The sequence below is a fragment of the Coregonus lavaretus genome (assembly GCF_964263955.1).
Source record: "Coregonus lavaretus genome assembly, chromosome: 25".
NCBI classification, from domain to species: domain Eukaryota; kingdom Metazoa; phylum Chordata; class Actinopteri; order Salmoniformes; family Salmonidae; genus Coregonus; species Coregonus lavaretus.
In genome coordinates, this window is record NC_140012.1 from 21,458,717 (window position 1) to 21,475,324 (window position 16,608).

At 44.4% G+C, this 16,608-nt stretch overlaps 1 protein-coding gene across 9 annotated transcripts in view; it reads left to right on the plus strand.

The window, feature by feature from the left end:
* Positions 1-4,901: 4,901 nt before the first annotated feature.
* The window catches only part of LOC311100403 (protein shisa-6-like), a gene marked incomplete at both ends in the record, with an annotated part of 66,571 nt that continues 54,864 nt past the window's right edge, over positions 4,902-16,608 (plus strand). For all 9 annotated transcript variants that reach the window (XM_084141294.1, XM_084141295.1, XM_084141296.1 and 6 more), the window contains 3 exons: positions 4,902-5,434; positions 9,487-9,647; positions 14,714-14,815. In XM_084141294.1, coding sequence (XP_083997420.1) covers positions 4,902-5,434; positions 9,487-9,647; positions 14,714-14,815 — 796 coding nt within the window. The remainder of the gene's footprint in view (positions 5,435-9,486; positions 9,648-14,713; positions 14,816-16,608) is intronic.

Here is a 16,608-nt window from a genome sequence, read left to right on the forward strand (position 1 = left end):
GTGAAACTCACATTTCTCTGCCTTGGCGTAGAGGGAATTCTCCAGAAGACGATGAAGGACTTGCTGGACATGGCGGGTGTGTTCAGACAGGTCTCTGGAGTAGATTAAGATGTCATCCAGGTAAACGAAGACAAACTTGTTTAACATGTCCCGCAGTACATCATTTACTAGAGCCTGGAACACAGCAGGAGCATTGGTGAGGCCAAAAGGCATAACCAGATACTCGTAGTGGCCTGTTGGTGTATTGAATGCGGTTTTCCATTCATCTCCCTCCCGGATCCGCACTAGGTGGTAAGCGTTTCTGAGATCCAACTTGGTAAAAACAGTGGCTCCCTGGAGCAACTCAAAAGCAGAGGTGAGCAGAGGCAGAGGGTAACGGTTTTTCACTGTGATGTCGTTGAGTCCCCTGTAGTCGATGCAGGGGCGAAGAGATCCGTCCTTCTTCCCCACAAAGAAGAAGCCAGCACCAGCAGGAGATGAAGATGAACGGATTAATCCTGTGGACAGAGAGCCATTGATGTAGTCCTCCATGGACTTTCTTTCAGGAGCAGACAACGAATAGAGACGACCCCTTGGAGGAGCTGTTCCAGGAAGGAGGTCGATGGCACAGTCGTACGGTCGGTGAGGGGGCAGAGATGTGGCTCTTGCTTTGTTAAACACCTCTCTGAGACCATGGTAGCATTCTGGGACATTGGAGAGGTCAGGAGCGGAGTTAGTAGGTACTGGCCGAGGGGGTAGTGCGGCAGCAAGCAGGCAGGTTCGGTGGCAGTCCTCTCCCCACTCCCTGATCACCCCGGTCACCCAGTCGAGCTGAGGGTTGTGCCGGCGGAGCCATGGGTAACCCAGGATGAGGGGTTGGCCTGGAGAGGGGAGCAGGTGAAACTGGATAGTTTCTTGATGGTTTCCGGACAGACCCATCGAGACCGGGGCCGTGACATGAGTGACCGATCCGAGTAAGTGTCCGTCCAGTGCCCGGGCAGGAATAGGAGGTGTCAAACGGAGGTTCTCCAGTCCCAGTTGGCGTGCCAGCTTGATGTCCATTATGTTGGCTTCGGCGCCAGAATCCACCAGAGCAGCCAGGGTGTGAGTTGAGTCAGAGAGGCGGAGGTGAACTTGCAGCAGGGGTTTGCGGTCGGAGGACTGGATGGTCATTGAACTCAACCGGACTCCCCCTATGCCCGGTGAGCTTCGGCCCTTTAAAGGGCAGGTTACCACACGATGTCCATCACCTCCACAATAGAGGCAGAGGTTTGAGGTGAAGCGGCGCTGGCGCTCTGCAGGAGTGAGAGAGGCTCGCCCAATCTCCATAGGCTCAGACTGATCAAGCTGACCTGGGTGAGTGGCAGTAGATGACAGGAGCCCAGTCGGATCTCTCCGAATGCCGGTAGTAGGTGGACCTTGGCGCCCCCTCTCACGACGACGGGTCTGTATCCTTCTGTCGATCCTGACAGTCAGTGCGATGGCTTCATCAAGAGTGGAAGGCAGTTCATGGGAGACCAACTCGTCCTTGATATAGTCAGCCAAACTATGGAAAAACGCGTCCACCAACGATGGTGTGTTCCAAGAACTTCGTCTAGCCAGGGTTCGGAAGTCGATGGAATGGTCTGCGACTGTACGTCTGCCTTGTCGAATACTGAACAGTTCACGAGACGCCTCTGCGGTGGGTGAATCCAGGTCAAACACCTTCAGCATCTCCTCAGCAAACAGGTCGAAGGTTGCACATGCGGGGGTTTGACGTTCGAACTCTGCTGTTCCCCAGAGTCGAGCTCGGCCCGTCAGGTGAGTGATGGCATACCCAACTTTAGCCCCCTCCGTGGCGAAGGTCCTTGGCTGCAAGGAGAACTGAAGTCGGCAGCTAGTCAGGAATGGCCGGACCTGGGTTGAATCGCCGTTGAACCGCTCGGGGTTTCCAATCTTGGGTTCCGGAGCAGCGGCTGCAATGACCGGGGCAGGTAACTCGGGGGCAGGGCTGGTGGGCAGACTGGCTGGGGTAAGGTTGGTGAGGAGTTGAAAGATCATGGCGAGTTGTTGTTGCTGCTGCTGGAACTGCTGCTCATGCTCATCGGTTTCCATGTCGGGGAAAGTGTGCGCTGAGTCCATAATGGTCAGATCGTACTGTCACGATTCAGACAGACGACCAGAGGACCACAATTGCGACACACCAGAAAGTTTATTAAACTTAAGGGAAAAGGGAAGTAGGGAGTGAATGAAGGCTCCAGGGGTAACAGGGGTCCCGTCCAATGTGCTGGGTCTGTGCCCCCCCCAGTGGCAGCGATGCGTCCTATGAAGCCGGTGGTGGGTGGTCCAGAAGTCCTGGGGGGGGGAGACACAGACACAACAGGGCGGAATGAAACAAGGCAGCAGTACAGTTCAAGGGGAATCCAAAATACGTAGTAGCAAGGCAGAAGGCTGGTCAGAGTTACCGGGATCGAAGAGTAGTCAGGAGTCGTAATGGCAGAAAGCAGGTCTGGTTTTCCTGGGGCAGAAGAGTATCCAAGAATCAGGCAGGTCCGGGGTCACAAAACAAGGGTGAGCCAGAAGCGCGAGCAAACAGGTTCCGGGTGTGAGCTTTGCAGACGATCTGACAAAGGAGAGCTGAAAGACAGGACTTTAAATACTGGGAGAGGTTAGTGGGTAATGCAGCGCAGCTGGCAGAGTAATTAGAGCCGAGCAGAGCAGGGACAGGTGGAGCTAGTTAGGCTGAGTAGAGAGAGAGTGGTGAGCAGAGTGGAAGATAGTGGAAACAAATACGGTGGTAACCCGGTGGAGTGAGAGGGCTCATGACAGTATAACATTTTTGACATGTGTTTTTCTGGATTTTTTTGTTGTTATTCTGTCTCTCACTGTTCAAATAAACCTACCATTAAAATTATAGACTGATCATTTCTTTGTCAGTGGGCAAACGTACAAAATCAGCAGGGGATCAAATACTTTTTTCCCTCACTGTAGCCCACTCATGAAACCTATGCTTTCAGAGGGGTGTTTAGCAACTGGCCTATTCCATTACTTCATTGTGCTTTAGCAGCAGTCTGTGCTGTTTACTATATGTATAAAATGCATATAGAGTACAGTACAGTATGCTTCTGAGACCGTGCATATGTCTCCGAGCACATCCATCCCTCTAAAGTCCAGAGGAACTCTTCACTAGGGGGAGGTTTACTTTTTTATCACAACAAGTATGGATGGCGTAGTAAAAAGTGGTTACTAAGCAACTGCTTCCCGGCTTTGTGATCAGTCAACTGTTGCAGGCATGTGTGGATCTGTCTCTCTCTCTCTCTGACACACACACACACACATACAAGCACACACACACACACACACACTGTCTTATGTGTTTTCTCAGTGTGTCACTAATATGCAAAACTCATAGAATCTTAATCTAATTTGATTGAGTGAGCCCAATAGATGTGTGTGTATACTAGCCAACAATATATACTGACAAAAGCACATATCAAGGCATTCTACAGGTTGCGGAGGGACCTGCAATTTTGGGGGGAGAATGACTGTGAGAAGGTCAGTTCTGGTGACTTCTTAAAATGACATTCTACTCCAAAATGAATTATAATAAAATGATGCTGACATCTAAATTAATATATTTATCCCATGTTTCTGGCTATGTTGTGACTACGGTAGCCCAAGAGCGACAAACAACAGTAATATTGCCGCTTATTTCTCGTTTTTCATGCGAAGGTCTTTAGGGAGTATGAGAGCACAGATGGTTTCTTCGCCTAGCTGAGTTCTGCTAGAAGCAAACCGAACCTATGTAATTGATGTGGACGCCTTGAGAGGGAGACGAAGGAAGGGGGGGAGGAGAAGAAGAAAAGAGAGACGGGGGGAGGGAGGGGGGAAGTGGAAAGGGGTCTCTTGCTGAGCTCTGATATTCTATTCACTCTCCCCGCGCCAGACAGAGAGCAAGCAAGTCAACAGCAATCTTGACACAGGTAGGTTTTATCACCAAACCTTATCTTTGACCTATTGCTTGTGCCTCAGCTTAAAATGCAGATATCTACATTACATTGCGTTGTGTTGTGCTTTTTCCTGTAAGATATAATGAAATAGCCTACTTTTAAGCAGCCTAATATATTGAAATAGGCTATTCGTTGGCGATATTTGACTGAGTGAAAACAAATATTTGGCTGCAATTAAAACAGTTGTGTATGTATTGCTTCTACTCTATTAGAATTTCATTCTAAAGCTTTTTATGCATTTAGATAGTTCCAGTTGCAATGTCTGTGCATTGAAAGGGATTTAAACAAGCACGTCTTGACTGCATGCAGCCAATATGATAAGCCCAGAAGCCCTGAATTTCAAACACTTCACGAAAGGGATGTGACAAAAATACCGCGGTTCCAAATAAATTACTGGTAGACTTAATGGGCCCCCCTTGACGTGCGGATAATGGCTAATGAAGCGTTTTGCTTGTTTCCTCTATAGCGCAACTTTCACCACAGAAAGATGTGAGCACAAACCCTGCTGTTTAAAGACAACTCGACTCAAGGCTCTCCACAGAAATCAGGACATTGGACAGCGACACTCGGCCGATTTCAGCACCTCCAACCGGGCGGAAAGCACAAAGAGTCCCCTGCACTCGACTGTCCTACTAGAGCGCAACCAAGACATGCAGTTCAGTGAATGACGATTCATTCTATCAGAGCGCAATGGGTTGCAGAAGCTCTGCTATTAATGATAAACTTAACTAATGGCGTCTTCGATACTGATGATACTCACTCTTCTACCCAGTATGGTAACAGTATCGATACTGAGGGGACCAACGCGAGTGGCGGATGCCAGGGTTGCAACAGTCTTGTCAGACTGAGAGCCCTATCACATTCACTTCAAGTACCAAGTCAGAATAGAACACAAGCGTCGCGTCGGAAGTTAATTGACAAGTTAGACACACCATGGGGATACGGCACCTTTTGCTGCTCCTCATATACCTGAATCCTCTGAGCATTTTCTGCGCCGCAACTGGGGGCAAGAAAGTGAAGACAGAGACCAAGCGGACTCCCAAGGCAAAAGAAGCCAACATCACCGCGGCGGTCCCCACCGCTGCGCCGCAGAAGAACACGACCAAGGACTACGATATGTGTACCGGTTACTACGACGTGAGCGGACAATTTGATAGAGAGTTTGCGTGTAACAACACGGTTCACCGCTACTGCTGCGGGTCCTGCTTCCTGCGGTTCTGCTGCCAGGAAAAAGAAAAAAGAGTAGACCAGTCAAGCTGTAAAAACTACAACACGCCGGACTGGGTGAAAACGCCAGCCCCGTCGCCAGCCTCGACAGGACAGCCTTTTGACCCGAGTATGGACCAGACGAACACTGCGGTGTACATCACCTGTGGGATCCTAGCTTTTATTTTAGTGGTGGGAGTTTCGGCTAAAGTTGCCTATGACAAAGCCACAGAGCCCCCTCAGGAAATGAATATCCATAGGTAAGTCCGAATGAATGAATTAATTAATATACATGCCTGCTTGGGTGCAAAGCCCCCTCTTATGTGTGCCGCAAAATGATCTGGTCTTTAATGTCTTGAGAGAAAAATGGCAATGTCGTTAAACATATAATACTGTAATGAAATCATGTTAGCATGCAGTATAAAATATGTTATGGATCATCAACCTGTAAATTGAAATCTTCAGTTTTCCATATAATATAGCCTAGCTAATATGGAGCGTATCTACAACCCCCAGCTGTCTAAGCCAATATACCAAGAGGTCTGACACTTGAACAAAGAACACTAGCCGCACCTGGAACAGAGTTGTACAGTAGACTGACTATGTTACTACATGGCAATTATGGGTCAGAGGTCATAGTTCAGCCTACTGTGAGGTGTCACATGTCAATTGTTATGTCTGAAATGAATGGGTCCCTTTCTATGTGTATGAATTATGGCTATTCTCATACTTTTAAAACATTAACTTTAGATGTGATTTAGATGTGCTTTAGATTAGATTTGTGCCCAATAGAAATGAATGGTAAATAATGTATTGTGTCATTTTGGAGTCACCTTTATTGTAAATAAGAATATAATATGTTTCTAAACACTTCTACATGAATGTGGATGCTACCATGATAAAGGATAATCCTTAATGACCATTCATTATAATAATTACCATTAATTCTATTGGGCACTAAATAATTTGAAACACAACCAAAATGAACAGGAAATGCATTTTGTAGAGTCACGCTTGATGTAGTCATTGCGTACTAGGAATATGGGACCAAATACTAAACTTTGGACTACTTTCTTTATTTTGACCCATACCTTTTTGAGAAAAAACAAATCTCTTTCTCTGAGCAATTGTATTACTATAAAATAATAACATTTCCCCATTTTTTTGAGCATACAATATAGCTCAGTATTTGAATTATTTGTTTATACAGTCATCGCTCATGTTTATCAAGAGTGTCAATCATTTCGGACCCACTGTATATGGCTCTGGCTCTGCTTGCTCCATATATGGCACCCCTAAACGTTCTATAAAGAACCCTTTTGTATGGTTCTTTGATCCGAACCCCAGCGATGGGAAACACTGCAAACCTACGGAGGTTTAATTGCAGAGGTGTTCAAAGGGAAACATTTAAATTGTTTGGGTAGGCTGTCTTTTTGGCTGGCAAATCAGGTGTGTGGGTGAGGGTATGATCCTACTGATGCTACTGATGCATATTTGATGTTTTTTTAAAAGTGTTTCTTTGCAGATGTTGTGATAAATCTGGTTTCTGCATCATAAAGTCAAGCCAATGTAATAATATGGAGAGCACTGATGGTGCATCATCACTTAACATTTTAACGGATAAATCCAGACACATAATGTCTATGCACATTTTCCTTGTAAAATACTCATAAAATGTCAAGGCCTTTGATAAGTCAAGTCAAACCAGTTTGTCATCAGTTGACTGTCATAGACCATAAAATAAAATAACCTCTATTCCAGTCCCATAACACCTATCATACCAACACCAACACTCTCTCGGTGGTGGTGGTGGTGGTGGTGGTGTGTGCATTCTCAGCCTGTAGTGGTGAACTGACATGGGTAAATCAGCATTATGTTGGAGATTTCCACCAAGTAGCTGTTTGTAGTTATGTGTGTAAGCTTCTGTGTGTTTCTCAGCTGTTTCCCGGCTCCCTTTGGGCTTTGCCACTAGTGGACAACACATGTTGGAGAGCAGACATCGATGAGCAACCGCTGACAAACATTGTACTCTCCCTCTATGACGCATGGTTCTTTCATACATGTATGACTCAACACAGGAGTAATCTAGAGACAGTAAATAATGTATCACGTTAAGGTTAAAGTATCATTATAGTTGCTTGACACGTCTGCACCACACCAAATCCAATGATAAAGTACCTAACTGCAAAACACGGGTGTGAAATAACTAAAAAACAGGAACAATATTTATAGAGCAGCAAAGGTTATGCTGTAGAGATACAGTGGGGAAAAAAAGTATTTAGTCAGCCACCAATTGTGCAAGTTCTCCCACTTAAAAAGATGAGAGAGGCCTGTAATTTTCATCATAGGTACACATCAACTATGACAGACAAATTGAGAATTTCTTTTCCAGAAAATCACATTGTAGGATTTTTAATGAATTTATTTGCAAATGATGGTGGAAAATAAGTATTTGGTCACCTACAAACAAGCAAGATTTCTGGCTCTCACAGACCTGTAACTTCTTCTTTAAGAGGCTCCTCTGTCCTCCACTCGTTACCTGTATTAATGGCACCTGTTTGAACTTGTTATCAGTATAAAAGACACCTGTCCACAACCTCAAACAGTCACACTCCAAACTCCACTATGGCCAAGACCAAAGAGCTGTCAAATGACACCAGAAACAAAATTGTAGACCTGCACCAGGCTGGGAAGACTGAATCTGCAATAGGTAAGCAGCTTGGTTTGAAGAAATCAACTGTGGGAGCAATTATTAGGAAATGGAAGACATACAAGACCACTGATAATCTCCCTCGATCTGGGGCTCCACGCAAGATCTCACCCTGTGGGGTCAAAATGATCACAAGAACGGTGAGCAAAAATCCCAGAACCACACGGGGGGACCTAGTGAATGACCTGCAGAGAGCTGGGACCAAAGTAACAAAGCCTACCATCAGTAACACACTACGCCGCCAGGGACTCAAATCCTGCAGTGCCAGACGTGTCCCCCTGCTTAAGCCAGTACATGTCCAGGCCCGTCTGAAGTTTGCTAGAGTGCATTTGGATGATCCAGAAGAGGATTGGGAGAATGTCATATGGTCAGATGAAACCAAAATATAACTTTTTGGTAAAAACTCAACTTGTTGTGTTTGGAGTACAAAGAATGCTGAGTTGCATCCAAAGAACACCATACCTACTGTGAAGCATGGGGGTGGAAACATCATGCTTTGGGGCTGTTTTTCTGCAAAGGGACCAGGACGACTGATCCGTGTAAAGGAAAGAATGAATGGGGCCATGTATCGTGAGATTTTGAGTGAAAACCTCCTTCCATCAGCAAGGGCATTGAAGATGAAACGTGGCTGGGTCTTTCAGCATGACAATGATCCCAAACACACCGCCCGGGCAACGAAGGAGTGGCTTCGTAAGAAGCATTTCAAGGTCCTGGAGTGGCCTAGCCAGTCTCCAGATCTCAACCCCATAGAAAATCTTTGGAGGGAGTTGAAAGTCTGTGTTGCCCAGCGACAGCCCCAAAACATCACTGCTCTAGAGGAGATCTGCATGGAGGAATGGGCCAAAATACCAGCAACAGTGTGTGAAAACCTTGTGAAGACTTACAGAAAACGTTTGACCTGTGTCATTGCCAACAAAGGGTATATAACAAAGTATTGAGTAACTTTTGTTATTGACCAAATACTTATTTTCCACCATAATTTGCAAATAAATTCATGAAAAATCCTGCAATGTGATTTTCTGGATTTTTTTTTCTCATTGTGTCTGTCATAGTCGACATGTACCTATGATTAAAATTACAGGCCTCCCTCATCTTTTTAAGTGGGAGAACTTGCACAATTGGTGGCTGACTAAATAATTTTTTCCCCCACTGTATATGTCATGCACAAGGCTTTGAGCAACCGAAGCAATGCAAACATAATTTGATTTTGCTGCCAGAAAAAAAACATGTTTTTTTGTTATTTTCTTTCATGATGCTGTTGAGTTTTTCCATCCCCTCTCTTCCTTCTCCTTCTCATCCCCGAGGGTACCATACCTTCATATTCACCTGTGGTCGGCCTGAAAAACACTACAATTCAACCTAATTATAACTGCTTCTCATAAACACAACTCTGTTTCTGTTTCTGTTGCGTATTAGTATATTTTTTATAGCTCTACTGTTTTATTAAGGGTTCTCTATAACTTTTCAGTGCCAAGAACACTCACTCACCTTGGAGTGTAGTGTAGATGCTTGGAGAAGTAAGCTAAATAGTAGTAACCTTTGGTGACCTTTGGTGCCCAAAATGTTATCAAAATCAGACGTTTTCTCTCTGTGTGTCCCCAGGGCCCTTGCAGACATCCTGAGGCAGCAGGGGCCCATTCCCATATCTCAGTACGACTGTGAGAACTTTGCAGCGATGAACGGCTCTCCCAAAGACAACACTCCCCAACGAACCTCCTCCAAGAACCACTACACCCCTGTCCACCAGTCCAAGTCCAACCACGGTACATTACCTTTATAGTATGGTACATATATTCTACTGTTTTGGGTACATATCTTCAAAGACAAATTGGTGAAGTGGCAGCAATAGGCACATTTGTGAAGAGGTATAGGAATACTGTGTGAAGTGTGTGAATGTGTTGGTGCATCATCATTATGCTTCATGACTTTGACCTGCTTAATCATCTGCATGAGACTGTTTCTGAATTGATATGTGTCAGTGGTCTTAGTGAATGAGTGTGTGTGTGTCTCCCATTGTGTGTTTATACAGTTTCTTTGTGTAAGAGTGCACACATTGTGTGTCTACGGCATGCTGCTCTCCCTGTCAGTGGTGTAATCTCCTATGTTAACATCCCATAATCATCCGATTTGTGCAAGAGTGGGAATGAGAGGGAGAGAGAGAAAGAGAGGGATAGAGACAGCAGAGAGAGAGGGGAAGAAAGACAGAAAGAGGCCCTGTTAGTGTAGATAATTGTGGCTGGCGAGGGAACAGGGGCGGGCCGTCTCTGGCAGGGTGGAAACGATGGACGCTGAGTGGTTCAGTGGGTGAATCAGCCAAGGATGACACCCTGGCACACAGAGCCTGCAGCGGGACTGTGACCGCTTCAGCACGCAGGGGAATGGGATTCAACCACACGGCTGGGAAGTGGGAACAGAACACCACTGACAGGGGGTGTAAATCTGGGTTATGGAATCTCTGAAGAGACACAGTAAACATGAGAAAGGTTTGTGGTTGCAGGATTGGGAGTGTGAGGCAGGTCTGAGTTGAGAGAGAGGAAGAAACAGACAACAAGAGAAAGGGAAGACAGACAGACAGACAGAGAAAGGTGTTTGAGAGATACACAGTAAGTCCGAAAAAAATGTGATTAAGAGAGGAAGAGACTGTGGCCGTATCCGAATACCCGTACTTCCGTACCTAAACACAACAAGAGAAAGGGAAGACAGACAGACAGAGAAAGTCCTAAAAATCCACTCGCATTGGACAAAAGACATGCAGAGACACACAGCGGGACAGACAAACAGATGTGCAGGCTAGACAAGTGTGTCAGGTTTCAGACCAGCTCATTTGCGTTGCAGAGCGGGGTGGGCCACGTCGACCCCAGTCTGTCGACCCCAGTCTACTCCCAGTCAGCGGCCCCGTCTGTCCCCCTGATTCACTGTATCAATCTAGTCCTAATGCTGTGGCCCAACAAGCCGTGCAGGGCACAGGGAGAATGCACCCACCCGACTGGCTGCACTGCTCACTGTGACCTTGTGGGATGTCATACTCAGTGGAGGTCAAGCATCACTCTCTCTCTCTCTCTCTCTCTCTCTCTCTCTCTCTCTCTCTCTCTCTCTCTCTCTCTCTCTCTCTCTCTCTCTCTCTCTCTCTCTCTCTCTCTCTCTCTCTCTCTCTCTCTCTCTCTCTCTATACCTTTCTGTCTGCCTGTTTGGTTGTGTCTCTGTCTGCCTGCCTTCCTGCACACAGTTGTTGTTAGTGTTAGCTAGTGAACGTAGCTCATCATGTAAGCTAGCTTATCCCATCCCAGGCCGGCTCTCCCTACACTGTGGACCAGGCAGTCCTGTGGTCTTGGACATGAAAGGCAGTGACAGGCAGAGGAGAGAAGGCGTGGGTAATGTGTGTGTATAAATTGGGAGTTGCTATTCTATGCACTAACGGGATCAGGATCGGTGGTATAGCACCACGAAAATGCATATTCATGTGTGGCCAAATGCACATCCAGTATAATACAGCAGTACTCCTGAGGAGAAGTTTTCTTTCTGTTAGAGATGTCCCTACTGAGGATGACACAGTTAGATAGATAGAACATGTAGAACGGAAAGAAAAAAAGAAAGAGAATGAAATAAAAAAATAATCCCTGCACACACACTGAAGCCTTCCAAGACTAGCTACTCAGGTCTCTTAAATCAGATGGCCCAGAGTCCTCTTTAACCAGGTATAGCTACAGCTAAAGGTCTGGAAAGGCTTAAGAGGACCTTCTCCAACTGAGCCAAGAGATAAAATGACGTCACCATCCCCTCTGATCCTAAAATGGAATGCCGTGGTTTTCCCCGTCACAACAATACAACCCACTTTGCCAAAAAACAGATGATTTTCTTACCGTAGTTTTAGGCGCTTTCCTAAAAATACACTCAGAGTATTTATGAATGCAGGTGGGGCGTGTCACAGATATCCTTGGTGCATTGCTAAAAAAAACCTGTCCCGCCGTCCGGGCATTTTTAGAATGATACATTTCTTAAAAACAGATCCTGGAGCATACCGTGCAGACAGCAGAATAGGATACCATGCTATTTATATTGGCATCCACTCTGCTTGAGTTGTACGTTTCAGAGCCTGTTTTTAGGTCTGGGAGTAAACATTATACACCCTGCAGCCACAACAAGGAAAAGTCCTTGAAAGTTGATTCTTTTAGAGGGCTTGAGTAGATTTGACCTTAAACATACTTCTAGGTTTGAAGTAAAGAAACAAAGAGAGAGAAAAAAAGAAAGAAAACTTCATTGAATAATGCTTTTTTGACCCATACAGCTCTCACAGGGAAAAACATTTACATTACACTGCAAACATAGTTTTATTATGTTGGTTGTTGTTCAAAAATGTGAATTAAGTCCAGTATGAATAGATGAAGTTATGTTTATTGTAGTGTGGAGAATATCTGTTTTCACTGTGTCCAGTATCCATATTCTAACATCTTAGGGTCAGTGGTCCTATTTGTGACTCAACAACAACAACAGTTTCTCTGACATTCAAAGTCTAATGATGACTCTGCTGCATAAACAAACAGCTAATGGTGACTATATTCACATGACAACCATTTAACCTTCTTGCTTTTTACGCAACTTTGTTTTGATATGACCTTGGGACATTTCCCACAGCTCTTTAGTGCTGTGTGTGTATATGTGTGTGTGTGTATGTGTGTGTGTGTATGTGTGTGTGTATGTGTGTGTGTGTGTGTGTATGTGCATGTGCGTGTGTGTGTATATGTGAGTGTGTATGTGTGTGTGTGTATGTGTGTATGTATGTGTGTGTGTGTATGTGTGTGTGTGTATGTGTGTGTGTGTGTGTGTATGTGCATGTGCATGTGCGTGTGCGTGTATATGTGTGTATTTGTGTATGGGTGTGGGTCTCACTCTCTGCGTATGTGTGTGTTCGTGTGTGTCTATTGCTCAGAGAGCATTAAACTATGATTTAATTAGTTTAATTAAGATATGGTTCACCGATAGGCACTTTTCATAATCAGATTCAGTCTGCACATTTTTTTTCTACATTTTCTGTTTTCCTAATCTTCCACCAATTAATCCTAAAACTGCACGGCTATAACATCTCCTCAGTGACCTCCCTCCCTCTCTCCCTCCCTGTGGATTTGATAATCAACTCCTCCATTTAAAGAGGAGTATTTCAATGCTGACTATGTCAACATGGTTAGTATAAACCACCTCCTATGTGCACCTGTGTCAAACCACAGCATCATGGAGAGCAGGCTAATTGTCCCAGCAGCTACTTCTCATCATTAACACTTATTATGCACCACGACCTCTGAACCCAGAGTGTGTGTGTGTCTGTGCTCCTGTGTGTTCCTGTGTTGTGTGTGTCAGAGCATGAATGTGCTCATGCACATGTGTGTTTGTGTATGTGTGTGCGTGGTTGTGTGTGTATGTGAGAGGTATGTGGGTGGCGTTGCAGGAGTGAGGGTGTAATTAATCTTATGAAGACCTTTAAGTGTAGCATCCTACAGTTACTTCTTGTTAATTAGAAGCTATTTTGCATAATGACATAATGCATTCACTACTGTGTTCTAGGTAACACAGTGTTTAACCCATTGGTTTCATGAGTGATCAACAATTCTGACATGAAAAATAAGTATTGCACAGTATAACATGGGTAGATTGGTTGTTACAAAGGATGAGAGCTTACTCTGCAGGAGAGGTTGAGAGAGATAGAGAGAACGAAGGAGAGAGAGCGAGCGAGAGAGAGAGCGAGAGAGAGCAGTACATACAGTACATGATAAAGATGATGTGCATGTCACCATGTCTACTCCACAGTAGATAGGGAGCTGACAATGCTATAAAATCACTATCCCATGTAAATTACCCCTGCCTGTCTCACTGTGGTAAAGCTTAATCGCCCTTGGAGTTGAATAACCTTGCAGTCTCTCCGAACTACACAACACCACATCTCTCCCTCTCATTCCATAATGAAATTATCCGATTATTTACATTCTCTGCTCACAAAATAATATAGAACCGGGAACTAGAGAAGGTACGAAAAAAAAGAAAAAAGTTAGCACGTGTAAAAGGTACCTCTCTATCTCCTTATACATCTTTCACATGCATAAGGTGATCATTGGAGGTGAAAGTCACGTATCCTTATATCAAGGACAATAAATTCGTAATGCATAGCCTTTTCCTTGGCGGCGCTTCACACTAGCTCATCTTAATGAGTTGGGAAAGGAATCAGGAGAAGGGGATTGGGTTTGAAGAGGTCCTTTAGATTCACAGGTTGTCTTCTAGGGTCAGGAACATGGCCTACCCATGATAAAGGTTAGACAGGAAGGATCGGGTATGATATTGTGTGTGTGTGTGTGTGTGTGTATGTGTGTGTGTGTGTGTGTGTGTGAGTGCTCGCAACACAATTACCATGGTAATGGAATGGGAGGATAATACAGGCGAGACATACAGTAGGCCTAAGACATGATATCTGCAGCTATGGCAACCTCTGGTAAGTGAAGCATGATTGGGTTCTTTCCTGTGAGTAGATCAAATATATTGCTTTTTATTTGGATGTTTTTATTATTTATTTATTTATTTGAAGACTAGTTTTCTTCCATTTTGTAGTTTAAAGAGAGAATGATCAAGGGGTTCTGATAGCAACAGTGATAGTGAGAATCAAAGTAATCTGAAGTATCTGCTGCTTTCAGGTGATTCAAAAGGTTTTGATGAAAGTCGGTAGACCAAAGATTTATTACATCAGTCAAAAAGAGAAACTTTGCAAGTAAGCAGTCTTTGGAAGACTCCTCCTCGATGTCCCTATAGGTTTACACCAGGTTTCTGACTCTGTGATTGGCTCTTGCAGGTCTCCACTACGGGAAGGAGAGCATCCGCAGCAGTGGGGGTCACGACCTTCATACTTTCATCTCTTCTGGGTTCGTCACGTTGGGCCGCGGCCAGCCCAAAGGTACAGTACAACAGTTTCTATATCTTATCAATCTAGCTCTATATAACGCTTAATCTTATCTATCCAACTCTATCTAACCTCTTACCCTTATAAAGCTTCTCTATATAACTATATCCAACCCCTTATCCACCAATCACCATCCCTCCATACACAGACCAATAGGCTCCTTCTGCTGAGTCAACAATGATACATCATTCTCTTCTGCTTTCCTCTCTCATTCCCTCTTTACCTCTTTTTCTCTCTCTCTCTGTGGCCGTGTCCGAAATCTGTCTTGCCTATGATTACCTACTGTGTACTAATGGTACTACATACTATTTAGAATGCACTGTTTAGTGGAAACTAACTTAGTAAGCACCAAATATCAACATACTAGGCTCGTCCATACTGAGAATGTGTAATCTAATGCGTAGTTGCGTTTATTCCAGCCATTATTCCAGCCATTATTCCAGCCATGTGGTTATAAGCTGTTGTCAAACACACGTGGGTCTCGAAAGGCGATTCTCTTCCTTAATGGACAGCGGAGTCACTGACCACCTTCCGGAGACACTTGAAACCCTACCTTTTTAAGGAATACCTGGAATAGTATAAAGTAATCCTTCTTCCCCCACCCCCCATAAAAAAAAGAAATAAAAAGAAATATAAAAAATATTTTAAAAAAAGAAAACAAAAAAAATATATATAAAGGTGGTTGTCCCACTGGCTATCATAAGTTGAATGCACCAATTTGTAAGTCTCTCTGGATAAGAGCGTCTGCTAAATGATGTAAATGTAAATGTTAATGTGCAATGAATTCTACTAGATGAAAAGCCTAAATGAGTATGACATCCTGGCATTTAAAGTATGCAACATTTTTGAAATTTCACATGCTATAAAGCTTTCTATTTTCGCATACCCAAAATACTTACTATTTAGAACGCAAGTATAGTCCCCCTCTCTCCCTCTCTCTCTCTCTCTCTCTCTCTCTCACATACAAACACACAGAGTAACACAAGCATTTCGCTGCACCCGCTATAACATCCGCTAAACTGTGTACGTGACCAATAAACGTTGATTTGGTTTAATTTTGATTTGACTCTCTTTCTCTCTCTCTTCACCCTTCCACCTCCACCCCCTTGGTTGATGTGGCCAGTTTCATTCTCTAACCCAAAAGGCCTTGCATTCTATTGGAACTACCCAGCCTCACCCATGCATACTGTACCTCTGCCATGTTATATACATTATTATCGGTTTACATCTTTGTTTGATGTCAAGACATGTGTATATGAAATATTTCCCGGCTTAGTTTCCTTTCATATAATTCATATGAATCCGTTCCTATCTGTGCTTCATAATTTAATGCACAGAAAAACAGCGATGTTACCGTCTACCTGGATTAGAGCGTGGGGTGGAAACAATGACCCTGCCATCTACATACACCCACAGAGGACACGCACATACACACTCACATGCACGCACACACACACACATACACACCTCCTCCAGATGGATGTCATTAGCTAGGCCCTGAGTTTCTCCGTGGGTTAAATACCGATTAGTATGCATCACTGTAGACTGGCTGTTGTGATTCATTCTCTTCCATTTACCTCCCATATAGCGCACACTAGGGCTATGTCACTTCTAGAAGTTGCAATGCAACTTACTTAACCTGATGTGTGTGTGTGTGTGTGTGTGTGTGTGTGTGTGTGTGTGTGTGTGTGTGTGTGCGCACGCACGCACGCAAGTGTTTAGTTTAGTTTAGTTTATTATAATTCCCGTTAGCTACTGCACATGCAGCAGCTTCTCTTCCTGGGGTC